The following is a 14,388-nucleotide window of genomic DNA, read 5'->3' on the forward strand; positions in this document are numbered from 1 at the left end:
TCTGATTTGGCTTGTACAAGTCAAATGGCCACTCAACCCATCGACCCGCCATTTACAAGCATGAACGAGTTCGATGACATGAGCGAACATGACAGCACAAGAGAAGAGGCTCCTCCAGACGGTGGTTATGGCTGGATCTGCGTAGCCGCCTGCTTCACAATCAACTGCTTCACTTGGGGCACTGTCTCGGTAATCCTACGCTTTCTTCAATGATCTTTTCGATACCTTCGTGTCGCATTCTATACCCTGGTTACGGCAATAGTTCTTCTCTCACAATCAGCAGTCTCACTAACTCGTTGGTTTAGGCATATGGCATCTATCTTTCACATTACTTGGCTGAAGACATCTTCCCGGATGCATCCACTTGGGACTATGCGTTCATTGGCGGCTTCAACTTTGCTATAGCCATGCTTATAGCACCTATTGTTACTGTTCTCACTCGGAGATTTGGGATACACCTGACAATGGTTGCTGGCTTGATCTTTCAAAGCGGCGGCTTTATTGCAGCCTCTTTCGCCACACGAGTATGGCAGTTGCACATCTGTCAGGGCGTTCTCATCGGCTGTGGCATCGGCTTCTTATACATTCCCAGCCTTCCTATCCTTTCGCAATGGTTCGTTCAAAGGCGCAGCCTAGCCAATGGAATTAGCGCTGCAGGTTCAGGCGTTGGCGGCGCTGCCTTCGCGTGGGGCACAGAGGCTATCATTCAGCGTTTTACCATCGGCTGGGCTCTACGCATCACTGGGATTATCGCATTCGCCGCCAATCTCGCCGCAATAATAGCAATACGGGATCGAAACGATGTGATCCGGCCTTCTCAGCTTGGGTTTGACGCCCAACTCCTACGGCGATACGAGGTAATACTGCTGCTTGCCTGGGCCTTCACCAGCATGCTAGGATATGTTGTCCTTCTTTTCTCCTTGTCCGACTTCGCTCTATCTATAGGCCTTACTAGAGCCCAGGCTACGGACGTGATCGGTTTGTTGAACGTGGGTACTGCAGTCGGACGACCAATTATTGGCATACTCAGCGACAGATGGAGCCGAATCGATACAGCAGGTGTTCTGACCTTGCTGTGTGGTCTTTCATGCTTTATGTTCTGGCTGCCGGCTACATCTTTTGCGCTTACAGTATTTTTTTCAATCATCTGTGGGGCTATCGTTGGAGTCTTTTGGATGGTACGTTAGGAGTACCGACTCTTCTCCAATTTGCCGGTACATGCGCTAATACCATCATACACAGACTATAGGTCCGCTCTGCGTTGAGGTTGCTGGGATGAAGAACTTGCAATCGTTATTATCTCTATCTTGGGCGGCAGTGATAGTCCCCACTACTGGTATGTCTTGGTTGGGTTACCACCTTCTTTGTGATCTTCCAGCTAATAGCACTGGCCAGTTTCTGAAGGCATTGCATTGAAACTCCGACGGTCCTCCTCCTCTAAGGAATACCTCTACACTCAGATTTTTGCCGGCATTTCATATGTAGTCGCGAGCGGATTTATGTTCCAACTCCGCAGAGTGAAGGGTCGCCAGTCACAGAATCGTTTGGCCTAGTGCCATCGGAAAACATTTTGAGCGACGACACTAGTTGTTACCCGGTGTTGCAGTACGAAGCTCTTGACATGGTCTATGAACGATTTAATCGGTCTTGTTGTTATGTTTAGACTACGTTCAGTTCTTGTGAGTATGTTCGTTTGATTGTTTATGCCTAGTCGGTTTCAGCCGCGAGGCTATGCCCGGATGCAAAGGGTCGGCGCACAACCGACGCGCTGCTGAGTCTGTCTACACCGCCCCACTTCATTATACCAATGATATGATCGGCCATCCCCTACCCCTGCGTTGTCTGGCTTTCATCTACGAGTATATACATTTCGTCTCTAGAAATGACGTGTTTGCCTGTGTTTGTGTTCCTCGGATTGCGTCCCTGTGTGTATGCCGTACTCGAAGCCTCGTGTGTGTAACGTTGTTGCAAGGTTCGCAGAGGCACGGTTGCCTTGTGCTTTGCAACCGCAATTCCCTCAGTCTCCCCCAAGCGTTCAGCTGTTGTGTGTGCTATCTTGCCCTCGTGCCCCTAGGGCCCATAACACGTTCCCCAACCTTCAATATTCTTTAGTGTTGTGATGCCGTCCACTAGGTTCCTATGCGGCTGTGTTGTGTGGTGTGACCTGCTATCGGGCGCAGCGGCAGCAGCTCTACGTCGTAACGCGGCTCCAGAAGAGCGATGCTCCGCTCGTGCGTGTGGTCGAGCCTACTGAGCAGGACAGCTCTCTCTTCAGACCTTTTCCGGTGTGTCAACGGGCATCACTCGTTCGAAAAAGGGTAGGGCGACAATGAAGGAGGCTGTCTGATGATCTGTAGGTATTGCGTGGCGCTTGATGCTCGTCGATACGGGACGTTGCGAACATTGTCGGTTGGTGATGGCGTCTGGGTTCCGTCGTCTCATGTCTCATCGCTGTGCCGCGGCGAGATGGCTGCTGCTGCGTTTGATGGACGCGTCATGCTAAGTGGCTTGTTCGTAGATTCTGTCTGCACGTTCCTGCCAGGGCCGCAACTGAGGCTCTACAGGTACCAAACCGACACGTAGGGACGCGTCGTGACCTGGAGATACCGTTGCGGCTACTGACAGATGTACTCTGCTGCTGTGGTTACAAGCTTTCCAAATAAACGAGTTCTCGCTGTAATGCGGGCGGTGCTTTCAGTGGACCTTTCTCGGCGTGGTTGAGTGGACGAACGGCAGAAAGGCAAGATCTTGGATTTCATTGGTCAACGGGCCGGAGCTGAGTTGGCCGATCTTGGCACTCCGGCTACTGACGACATGGTTACGGCTTAGGATCCAATCTCGTTTGTACCAACACCAACATATGTTAAACACTGGACGAACGTCCGATATTATTTTGGGCGAATTTTGGCGAATTTTTAGTGTCTGATCTTGTTCGCCGACGAAGGAAGTGCACGAATCCCTAGTAGCACGCCTTCCAAGCAGCCACTTCGGTACTGCCAAAACTGGAAATGAGGATCAACAACAAGAGCTCTCCTGCGAAAGGCAAGGTGCGGTCGATTCCGGCATCCCATATTCTTGCGTGAGTGCTGAACTTGAAGAACAGGCCACAGATCTGGAGCGCATGCGCAACAACCAGCGTCGCTGTCGCGCGCGACAAAAAGAATACATCGCAACCCTCGAAGACAAGATCCGTCAATACGAAGGCATGAACATTGAATCTACAACTAAACAGAAGCTCGACGATCTTGCTACAGATAACAGGTCATTGAAGCGGCTCCTGCAATTTCTGGGATTACGTGATGAGTTTCTCGACGCATACAGTAATGCTGTTCGAATTGCTCCGGACATCTCGTGGCCGCTGCTGGGAGATGACCGCTTTGCTGTATCCAAAGACTGTCCAGCTCCCAATCCTTCACCGGACACACTGGAGGTATGTAGATCCAACATCATTTGTACTTTGCATCAAATCTGATCTTGACCAGCCGCACTTGCCCCCTATTGCAATCCACGAAGAGCAGTCTCAACATACAGCTGGCCAATTTGCAGATGTTCCAAACTCGAAACGAGCATCCCTCGACTTGTCGCAAATCAATGTACCTCTACCATGGGAGCTTTCCGACTTTCCTGCTAGCTCCGCCTCTTCCCACATGGAGCAATTTGGTCAGTTGACTCTGGATGCTTTGATGACAGAAGCATTTAGCAACGCAGTCACTGTAGAAGATGTATCAGACACGACGACGCTCTGTTCATGGGCTTTTTCGCTTGTTCTGAAGAGCAATTTGAAAGGCTACAGCGTTGCAGATTTGGATCTCAAGCTTCGCGCTGGATACAGACATGGTTTCACACCAACTGAGGGTTGCCGGATCGACAACAAAGTCTTACTGAATGTTCTTGCGGAACTCATGTAGACCTCGGCGCTTACCAGCTCGTACGTGACTTGGGACGATCCACGATTTCAGTCACGACGATCGATGCTCAAACTATTTGTGAAGCTGTGCGCTATACTTTTACGCTGCGTATAATACAAATTCAATTATCTGAAATCCTAAGGGGAAGTTTTAGGGTGACTTGGAAGTGGATTTAATCGAAGGTTGCATTACAATTTGGTTGATACGTGACTTGCACTGCGTACCTAACGTCCCATGCCCGTAAGCGAGAAATGCCCCTATTACGTATAGTGGGTGAGAGTTCATAAAGGACTGAGTTGATTTAATAGCTATGAAAGAGAGAGACTCTATATATGTGTATGATAAGAGAGTAGAGATAATCCTGGTGATAGCCCCTTATCGAGATAAACCAACTCGACAGGCACCTCACCCTTTCCTATACACTTCTAGAGATATAAAACTGCTGTGCATCTGCATTTCAGACACTTTTGCCTCTTCTACTACATTGTAGCTAAGAAAATATAATAGTTGTAGTCGACCTGTAACGCTAAGCGTAGGTCTATTTAACACGGAGATAAGCTTAGAGTATATGTTCTCTAAGCTTAATGTTACAGGTAACACAAAGGATTCTCTCCTTGACATGGGGTGAAGGGGTTGAAGGCCAACCACGACCAAGTCAGAACGCAACGATGATCGCGGGGCTCGGGGTCACGTGATCAGGATTGGCATCCCGCCAAGACCAGGCCTCCGGGAGGCTAGTGGGGCTAGGGAAGCCACGGTCCTCCCAAACCTCCCTCTGGGATGGGAGGCCAGGGAGGACAGGACCTAAGGTAATGGGTATAAGAATGTGTTGGATTTCATTATTACACTTATTGTGGTCAACTTAAATAGTTCATCTCTTACACAGATTGTTAACTAGTTATTCTATTGTTTATAGAATTGGATTGTCTTTACCTGTAGTTATTCCACGATAACTCTTTTCTACAGAATCGCCAGACAAACCTCACGGACTACCGCTTTAGTCTACCTCGCCTTAGTACGGACCGAGCCTAGAGAAGTATAGCCTAACCTCGTGTAACAGTTCTTCTTACGCGTTTAACTCGCCTCTTATAGGCCTTGTGCTTTACTGCTTTAGTTAGCGCTTAAGTTGTACATTATGTAACTAGAGCAGTCTGCTTAATATAGCGTAGCCTCTTACACTACAGCCTCTAGCCGCTTGATATAGTGCTCTTTACGCCTCTTTTAAAAGACTACTTCTAAGAACTTAACTACTACCTCTACTATTTGTAAGGCCTTACAAGAGTTATAAAACGCGACTTTTTTAACGTCTTTTAGCCTACCTAGAGCTCTATAATAAAGCTAGATCTTATATTAAAGAGTTTTTAAGCTATAGGCGTATAGCTAATAGATGCGAACGCTATACTAAAACGCTTTAACACTACTATTTTAGAGCAAGAGAAGACTTTAAAACTTAGGCATTACAGCGACAGCAATAGCTAGAGAGAGCTGCGTAAACCCTTTTAACTCTGCGGTTACTAATAAGGCTAGAATTAAAGCCTAGCGGCTTAAGGCTTTATTACACTCTTGTTACACGGGGTTAGGCTATACTTCTCTAGGCTCGGTCCGTACTAAGGCGAGGTAGACTAAAGCGGTAGTCCGTGAGGTTTGTCTGGCGATTCTGTGGAAAAGAGTTATCGTGGAATAACTGCAGGTAAAGACAATCCAATTCTATAAACGATAGAATAACTAGTTGACAATCTGTGTAAGAGATGAACTATTTGAGTTGACCACAATGAGTGTAATAATGAAATCCAACACATTCTTATACCCATTGCCTTAGGTCCTGTCCTCCCTGGCCTCCCATCCCAGAGGGAGGTTTGGGAGGACCGTGGCTTCCCTAGCCCCACTGGCCTCCCGGAGGCCTGGTCTTGGCGGGATGCCAATCCTGATCACGTGACCCCGAGCCCCGCGATCATCGTTGCGTTCTGACTTGGTCGTGGTTGGCCTTCAACCCCTTCACCCCATGTTAAGGAGAGAATCCTTTGTGTTACCTGTAACATTATCCCCCCTCTTAGGCGTATCGTCCCGATACCCTGGATTATTATTTTGCCGTGCCGATCGTTAAGGCGTGGGCTGCATATAAGGTCTGCGCGCCCCGGGCCATTATAGCCGCCTCTTCCTGCCTCCAGCGTCCCTAACCATGCCCAAGGTTCAACCCCCGACTCGCCGTGTCCGTTCGCAAAACTCGACTCAACAGCGTCAGGCCCGGGCTAATCGCGTCCGGCAGCAAGGGAACGAAATGACGTTTCGTTGTAAGCGCTGTGAGGAGAAGAACCTTCGTTGCTTCGTGGACACTGCGTCTGGGCAGTGTGCGGGTTGTATTTCCGTGAAAGCTGAGTGCAGTTTGTTTGTAACCGAGGAAGAGTGGGAAAAGGTTGAAGCTGAGAAGCGTGAGAAGCGTTTAGCGCTTCTCCGTGCAGAGGCCGAGGTCGCGCGGCTTCGTCTAGAAGTCGCGGAAACTGAGGCCTTGGAGCGTTCGTACGCTGATCGAGATCACGCGATCCTGAGCCTTCAAGACCGTGCGAAAGAGCAAGCCGAGGGGAACTCTGCCCCTGGTACGGACTTTCCGACAACCGAACCATCGCTACCCGGACCGTCGACTGACTTGGGCTGGTTACAGGCTGACGCTTCTTTCGACCCTTCTTTTGATTACTTCCTTTCCCTCGAGGACCCGGTCCTTGCTTCTCTGGGTGTTTCCGGTGGTACTCAAGTACCAGTGACTTGCAGTTCGTCAAGCTTTCCTTTGGTTCCCAAGTGTTCTGACCCTCTGGCCATCCTTGCCACTTGACCAAGTATTTCCACTGACGACCGATTTTCCGCAGGTCCCTAATTTCTTCGACCTCGTACTCGTCGTCTTCGAGCTCTATATCCGTTGCTAGCTCGGCATCTGGAGGTGCTGGTTCCAGGAGTTTCTTGTGAAAGACAGGGTGGATGTGCATGCCTGGTGGCAGTTGGAGTTTGTAATTTACTGTGCCTATTTCCTCTAGGATTTCGAATGGTCCTACTCGGAGGTTATCCAGTTTCTTGCTTGGTCGCTTAGTTTTCAGGTTCTGTCGTGACAGGAAAACTTTATCCCTCTTCTTAAAGGTTGGTCCCTCAATCCTTTGCTTATTAGCCGCTTTGGCTGTTGTGAGGTTCCTGTGGGCGATGTTCTTGCTCAATTCCTCGTGTAATTCTCGCATGAGGCGGGCTTTATCATCTGCGCCTACTGCGATGCTTTCTACATCCTTTGGGTCTCGATGAGCAGTCGGCTCATATCCATAGTTTGCGTAGTGCGGCGAGTACTTCGTGGTCGCCGATCTTGTGCTGTTGTAGGCCAGTTGTGCTGTCGGCAAGAGTTCAACCCAGTTGTCTTGCAGCTTGTTGGCGTACATCCTCAGATACTGTTCCAGTGTCTGGTTCGTTCGTTCCGTCTGGCCGTCCGTTTCAGGGTGGAAGCTAGTCGATAGCTTCTTCTTTACACCCAGTTTGGCCAGGAATGTTGTCCAATATTTAGACGTGAACAGCTTATCTCTGTCCGTTATGAATTCTTCTGGTATACCATGCTCTGATATCAATGCTTTGGAGACTTCATACGCGCAGTCTTCCGCCGTGATGGTTTCTTCTGTTGGTACGAACTTTGCTCCCTTAGTTAATCGACACACGATTACTAGGATTGTATCACAAAGTCGTCCTGATCCTGGTTCTAACGATTTCGGGAGCTTCACTATGAAGTCCATCGTTACGCTGCTCCATGGCTTGGTTGGTGGCTGTAAGGGTTGTAACAGGCCGTAGGGCTTATGTCTCTTGGGCTTGTTCTGATGACAAGCCAAACAGTTGCCTAGGACATCCTGCACCTTCGCTCGCAAGCGTGGTATCGCAAACACCCTTGATAGTCGCCTAGCCATTTCTTCCAGCGATGCGTGTCCGTATTCCTTGGACTCATGCAGTTCTCTGATGAGTTCTTCCCGTATGGGTGGAGCCACGTACGTTTTCCCGACTTGGGTCATCGCTCTGAGCTCCAACTCATCTTCTTGTATCTCCCGTGGGATTGGCCTTGGTTCTAGTTGCCAGTGCAACGCTTTCCTCTGCCATTGCTGCTGTAGTGTTTCCACCTGCTCGGCCACCTTAGCTACCTTAGCTAGTTCCGGCTGGTTGTATCGTAGTGTGCCATCGGGCATCTTCTTGAACATGGCGTCGTGTGGTTCTTCATGACTTTCTTCTCGTAGGTCAGACCTCCTGCTTAGAGCGTCTGCTGCTCCGTTAAGCGTTCCGGCTCGATGCGTTATCTTAAAGTCAAACTGAGCTAACATCTCAGCATATCGGACTTGTCGTCGGTTGAGTTTCTTGGTTGTCATGAAGCTTGCCAAGTTCTGGTGATCGGTAAAAACCTCGATCGTATGTGGTAGTCCCAGCAAATAGACTTCCCATTGTTCAAAGGCAGCTACTATCCCGAGTAGTTCCTTATCGTGAACGTCGTAGTTAAGTTCTGCTCCGGAGAACTTCCTTGAATGGTAGAACACTGGTCTCCATTTCTTGTCTGGGCACTGCTGTGATAATATAGCACCGAGTGCATAATCTGACGCGTCGGTCTCGACTCGCGTTTCCCGTCTGGGGTCGTACATTTCTAGTACGGGTGCTTCGAGGAAGATCTGTTTGATTCGAACAAAAGCCTCTTGATGTTCCTCGTTCCATTTGAACCCTATTTCTTTCTTCGTGATCTCTGAGAGGGGTGCTGTGATCTTCGAGTAATCCTTGATGAACTTCCGGTAGTAATTGGCAAATCCTAGAAAGGATTGCACATCTTTGACTGTTTTGGGTTGTGGCCACTCCTGTACAGCCGCGATTTTCTTTGGGTTCATCTTAACTCCCTCTGTAGATATAATGAAGCCTAGGAATTCCGTCTCTTTGACGTGGAATTCGCACTTTCCTGGCTGCAGGTACAGCTTGTATTCCTTGAGCTTCCTGAGCACTTTCTTGACATGTTCCACATGTTCTTCGAGCGATCCGCTGGAGTACACTAGTACATCGTCCAGGTACGCTGTGACAAAGATCCCAAGGTACTCGTGGAGAGCGTTGTTGATGACTGATTGAAAGGTTGCCGGCGCGTTCGTCAAACCGAACGGCATAACCGTATACTCGAACAGTCCGTATTTCGTTTTGAACGCTGTCATCCATTCGTGACCTTCTTTAATCCTGATTCGGTAAAATCCTTCCCGAACGTCGAATTTCGTAAACCACTTAGCTCCTTGGAGTCGATCCATGAGCTCTGTAATGAGTGGTAAGGGATATCGGTTCTTCCTCGTGACGCTGTTCAACCTTCGGAAGTCGACACATAGTCGCCACTTTCCGTTAGGCTTCTTTACGAACAAGATGGGTGAGGCCATCGGGCCTGATCCCGGTCGGATGAATCCCTTCTTCAGATTCTTCTGGATGTAGTCCCTTAGCTCAGCATCGTGCTCGGGCGCTATTGGGTACATTGGTCCTGGGCTTAGCTTAGCTCCTTCATCTAGGATGATCTCGTGATCCCACTCCTGATGGTCTGCTAGATCAGTAGCCTCGTTTTCCTCGAAGAGTTCCTTGAACTCGTCGGTTTGATACTCTCGTGGTATTTCTAGTGGTAAGGGTCCTTCCTTCGTGGTCGCGACTTTCCTTATCCAAATGACTCCTATTTTCTGAGGGTCCTTCGCATAGATTCTCGCGATCTTATGCGGTGAGATGCTGCCAAATCTCCCGTCCTGGGGTGAGCTCTGATTCGTCGGGCGTGTCTCGTGGCGTACTCCTGCAACCTTGTGCACAGGTTCTCTTTTGAGTATCGTCCTCATTCGCCAGTCGATGGCGGGGTTATGGGCGTCCAGCCAGTCATAACCTATTAACATATCTAGTCCTCCTAGATCCATGATATCGATGTCCATTTGGCATTCTATGCCCGCTATCCGTAGCTTGGTGGACTCGGTTTCCATTCGTATCATGCCGCTTCCATATTCCATGGGTTTTTCGTCGGCTAGTATTATCGGAATCGGTTTACTCTTGATTCGATATGGTATTTCGTGTTTCTCAACCACTCGTGGGGAGATTAATGTCCGTGCGGCCCCGCTGTCTACGAGCGCCTGGATGTTCTGACCTTGTACAGATACGGTTGTGAGCAACTGCCTTGCTTGACCATCGGTATCCTGTACTTTCCTAAGGGTCGTTTTAGGTATGCCCTCGCCAGTGTGACCCTGTTTCTGGCGGCATCCTAGTTTTTTGCCTGCTTACCTTTCCTTTTCCTGGGAAAGTAGCCTGTGTCGGTTTTGGAACTGTAATGGATTATGCATCTGTCGTCGTAACAAAAGCTCCAATGAAGGTTCTGATGAGGTATCTTTTCCTTGGTGATTTTCTTCCTTGGCTCCGCCTTCTTGGCTTCGTGGATGGGGCAGTTTGTTACTTCGCAGATGTTTGATGACAGGGTGACATGGTAGTAGTCGTCCACTTGTCGTGCTTTCTCGAGTTGGTCGCGGTGGAAGGAACATCCGTTCTTGCACTGTGGCCATAGGAGTCTCTCATGGATTCCTATTTTCTCAGGCTCATGGAGGTGGCAGTTGTCCGCTAGACACTCGTCTGCCCACAGGTTTAGGTGACAGCACCTTTCCTGGTCCTTTCTGCAATCCTCTTTATCCTTTTGGTGGAACTCGCACTCTACTTTGCAGTCGTACCAGCACAATCCTCGGTGTTCTCTGGTGTCCCTTTCTTCGGGTCTTTCGAGGTTGAGAACCTCTGTTCCTGGGTCCTCGAAGTACGGTTGTTGGTGTATCGCCTGATACCCAACTTCTTCGGCGTCCGGGCCGGTTATTACAATTCGGTCCCGCTTCGCACAGTCGTTGGCGTGATGTGCGGCGTCTCCGCATACCCAACACTGGTTCTTTGCTAGTCGTTCTAGTACGACTCTGTCCTCGACTTTCCAGTCGGTTTCCTTAGGTTTCTCCATCGTGAGGATGTCGTCGGCTCGCTTTGGTTGCTGGATGACCTCGTAGTCTTCCTCCATGCGGGCTTCCTCGTAGAGGTCCATGTCGCTAAGGTTGTCATCCGGTTCTATCTGAGCCGGGTAGGGCGTGCCCTGTCTGACCATCCCGATCTTGACAGCTGCTTGCTTACTTGCTTCACCCGTAGGGCAGTCTCGGGCGAAGTGTCCAACTTCACCGCATCGGAGACATGCTTTCTTGTCATAACGCCTCTGGCGTTCTTCCTTAGAGAGACCGTCGTGTCTCTTTCCTCGGGATTTCTTGTCTTTGGCCTTCTCTTGTACTTTGCCGGTCATGATGGCATCGCCATCCCTGTCATACCTTCCACGCTGTCTCTTTATGTTGGCCATGTTAGGGCGGAAGTACTTTTTCTGATCGTTTCGCTCCCATAGCCTGTTGTCGATGCGTGTAGCAAGCTCGATCAACGCGTGTAGTGTTCCGGGCTTGTCGTGGTGTACAAGGCCATCCTTGACATTTTCCTTGAGGCCTGCTTCGAAGACCGTTCGAAGTGCCGCATCATCCCAATCGATCCTAGCCTGTAGTTGCTTGAACTCCGCCGTGTAGGCTGATACAGACTTGGTTTGCCTCAGTTGAGTAATCCGTTTCTCAGCCTGATTCTTCGCGTCTACTTCTCCGAAGATGCGTCCCATTTCTTGTTTGAATTCCGTCCAACTCGCGAACATGGTTCGGGTTTCTTCCTTAGTTCCATGTTGCGTGATATCCGTAAGGTAGTCGTCCACGTATGGCTGCATCCAATTGGAAGCCTTTCCTTTCAGGTACGTGCTTGCCATGAGGATCTTTTCCTGGTCGTTGGGTACTTCGTTGAACTCGCAGTACAAGTCGATGTTGGTGAGGAACGTTCGCAGTTCTTCTCGACTTCCGTCGTACTTCTCGGGTGACGCCATCTTGGGTTTCTTCGTAGTAGATGATCGTTCGTTGGGGGTGGCCATCAGCTGACTTGCAAGCTGATTGATCATGTTCTGCATCTCGAGCATCTGCCGAGACTGAACTTGGGCCTGTTGCCTAAGGTGTCTGAGCTCCGTGGCACTGGGAGTATCTTCTGTCTCCGAGTCGGATGCATCCAGCATCTCATCGTTTGCTGGTGCTGGTGCCGAGGGTCCCGGACCCTGGGCCGCGTTGTTCTGAGTGACTCTTGGGGCTGACATCTTCCTTAATCGGGCAACCTGGTTGTTATTCACGTCCACTGAATCCGATGGTGGTCAAAGTGTTACACGGGGTTAGGCTATACTTCTCTAGGCTCGGTCCGTACTAAGGCGAGGTAGACTAAAGCGGTAGTCCGTGAGGTTTGTCTGGCGATTCTGTGGAAAAGAGTTATCGTGGAATAACTGCAGGTAAAGACAATCCAATTCTATAAACGATAGAATAACTAGTTGACAATCTGTGTAAGAGATGAACTATTTGAGTTGACCACAATGAGTGTAATAATGAAATCCAACACATTCTTATACCCATTGCCTTAGGTCCTGTCCTCCCTGGCCTCCTATCCTAGAGGGAGGTTTGGGAGGACCGTGGCTTCCCTAGCCCCACTGGCCTCCCGGAGGCCTGGTCTTGGCGGGATGCCAATCCTGATCACGTGACCCCGAGCCCCGCGATCATCGTTGCGTTCTGACTTGGTCGTGGTTGGCCTTCAACCCCTTCACCCCATGTCAAGGAGAGAATCCTTTGTGTTACCTGTAACATATAGCTAGCACTATTATTAAGATATTTATGCGTAAACTTTAGCTAGAGAGACTTAACGTTTCTTACTAAAGTTAGAGCTTATAACTTCTAACTATAGGCCTGTACACAAAGTTAGGAAGTTTAAGACTTAAGCTATACTACTATAGGTACGTTAGTGAATTAGATAATAGTAAGATAGAAGGACTTCTTACACTTATAAGAATATAAAGAATACAATCTAGATAGCGATTATAGTCTGCAAGTAGGCATAGAGAAACAAAACTAGTGCGTAGTAAGTCTTGTAAGCCTAACCAATATAAGGCGACGGATTATGCACAATCCGCGCTCGATTAGGTATCGCGTTAGGGTTCGCTAACCAAGAAAGGAAATCTAGAGGGCATAATCCGTGCGCATAATCCGCGGGCTTTACTAGTATCGCAACGTGCTGCAACTTACCCAAAAGATGCAAGACAACGCTCCAAATCTATTCCATCTTTCAGAATACCTGCAGCTAGCACTGTTGTTGAGATATTTATGCGTGAACTTTGGCTGGAGAGACTTGACGTTCCTCGCTGAAGTCGGAGCTTGTAACCTCCGACTACAGGCCTGTGCGCGAAGTCAGGAAGTTCAAGACTTGAGCCATACTACTGTAGGTACGTTCGTAGATTAGATAACAGCAAGATAGAGGGACTTCTTACGCTTGTAAGAATATGAAGAATGCGATCTAGATAGCGATTGTGGTCTGCAAGTAGGCACAGAGGAACGAAACTGGTGCGCGGCAAGTCCCGCGAGCCTTTACGTGCGGATCTGGTAGATCCAGAAGTTAAGGTAGTAGCTAATAAGAACGTTAGACTGTACGTTACCTCGCGATAGGTAAAAGATGCGTCTTCTTCTATAGCCTTCCAAGTTAGAGTTATAATAGTAGAGCTATAGCACGTCGACGTTGGAACAATAGTACTGTCACGATGTTCAGGCCGGTCGACACAAAAGAGGTAGGAAAGAAAGAGGTAGAATTGGATCTCAAAGTCATGCTATCTACCGCAAGGTACTGCTACCTGTAAGTCCTCAAAGCCCCTACTCCGCCTCCGCCTGAAGCTCTTGAACAAGGGAATCATACACAAAACGCCAGCGCGGAACCAGGCCCTCGCACTCGCCCGCGATGTATCCATCCCACTCATTAACCTGCTCAAGACTAGAAAGACACTGAACTACGCCACCACTACTGACAGCTTGGAACAAGATAAATGCGCGTTGAGGGCGATCACAGAGGACCTTGTTGCCGTAGGCGCGATGGATGTGGGCCCAGATGCGATCGCCATTCTCTGACTTGCCAACGAGCATGCCTTCCTTGTTGTTGTAGACGATAGGGTAGGTGCGCGCGGGATTAGCGAAGACGAACTTGCCGGGGGTGCGGTCGTAGTCGTTGGGAAGCGTGGTGTTGGGCAGCAAAGGGAGGGAGCGGAGTTCAGCGGGAGTTGGCAGCTCGATAGCGTCCTAGAGACAAGGTCAGCTTGTTGCGTGTTGGTGAAGTAGCGATGTGAAGGTACATACACTGAGGCCAACCTTGCTGATCAGCTCATAGTGTAGGCCTTGGACACCGTCGGTAGATAGGTGTTCGGAGGTCAAGGCGTTGGAGAGGTATGCCATGGTAAGAGAAGTGTGTTGGAATTGTGTTGATGTAGAGAAGTTGTGAAGTTGCAACGAAGGAGCAGCGGAAAGGCGCCAATATATACCCAGGGAAGCACGAGCCACTTGAATGAGAAGAATGGTAAAGTGGAACA

General features: G+C 49.3%; 2 protein-coding genes across 2 annotated transcripts; both read left to right on the forward strand.

The window, feature by feature from the left end:
- Positions 1 to 24: 24 nt before the first annotated feature.
- On the forward strand, positions 25 to 1,600 carry BKA58DRAFT_423238 (major facilitator superfamily domain-containing protein; the record flags this gene model as incomplete). Its single annotated transcript, XM_046172852.1, has 4 exons — positions 25 to 189; positions 306 to 1,178; positions 1,243 to 1,336; positions 1,396 to 1,600. The coding sequence occupies 4 exons, from the start codon at positions 25 to 27 to the stop codon at positions 1,551 to 1,553; spliced, it is 1,290 nt and encodes a 429-aa protein (XP_046022935.1). The 3' UTR covers positions 1,554 to 1,600.
- A 1,253-nt stretch (positions 1,601 to 2,853) lies between these two features.
- BKA58DRAFT_390609 (uncharacterized protein) lies at positions 2,854 to 4,128 on the forward strand. The gene is made up of 3 exons (XM_046170846.1): positions 2,854 to 3,047; positions 3,104 to 3,430; positions 3,483 to 4,128. The coding sequence occupies exons 1-3, from the start codon at positions 3,009 to 3,011 to the stop codon at positions 3,906 to 3,908; spliced, it is 792 nt and encodes a 263-aa protein (XP_046022936.1). The 5' UTR covers positions 2,854 to 3,008; the 3' UTR covers positions 3,909 to 4,128.
- The last annotated feature ends 10,260 nt before the right edge of the window (positions 4,129 to 14,388 follow it).

Source organism: Alternaria rosae, assembly GCF_020736505.1.
Source record: "Alternaria rosae strain MPI-PUGE-AT-0040 chromosome Unknown BKA58scaffold_8, whole genome shotgun sequence".
In the NCBI taxonomy this organism is placed as follows: domain Eukaryota; kingdom Fungi; phylum Ascomycota; class Dothideomycetes; order Pleosporales; family Pleosporaceae; genus Alternaria; species Alternaria rosae.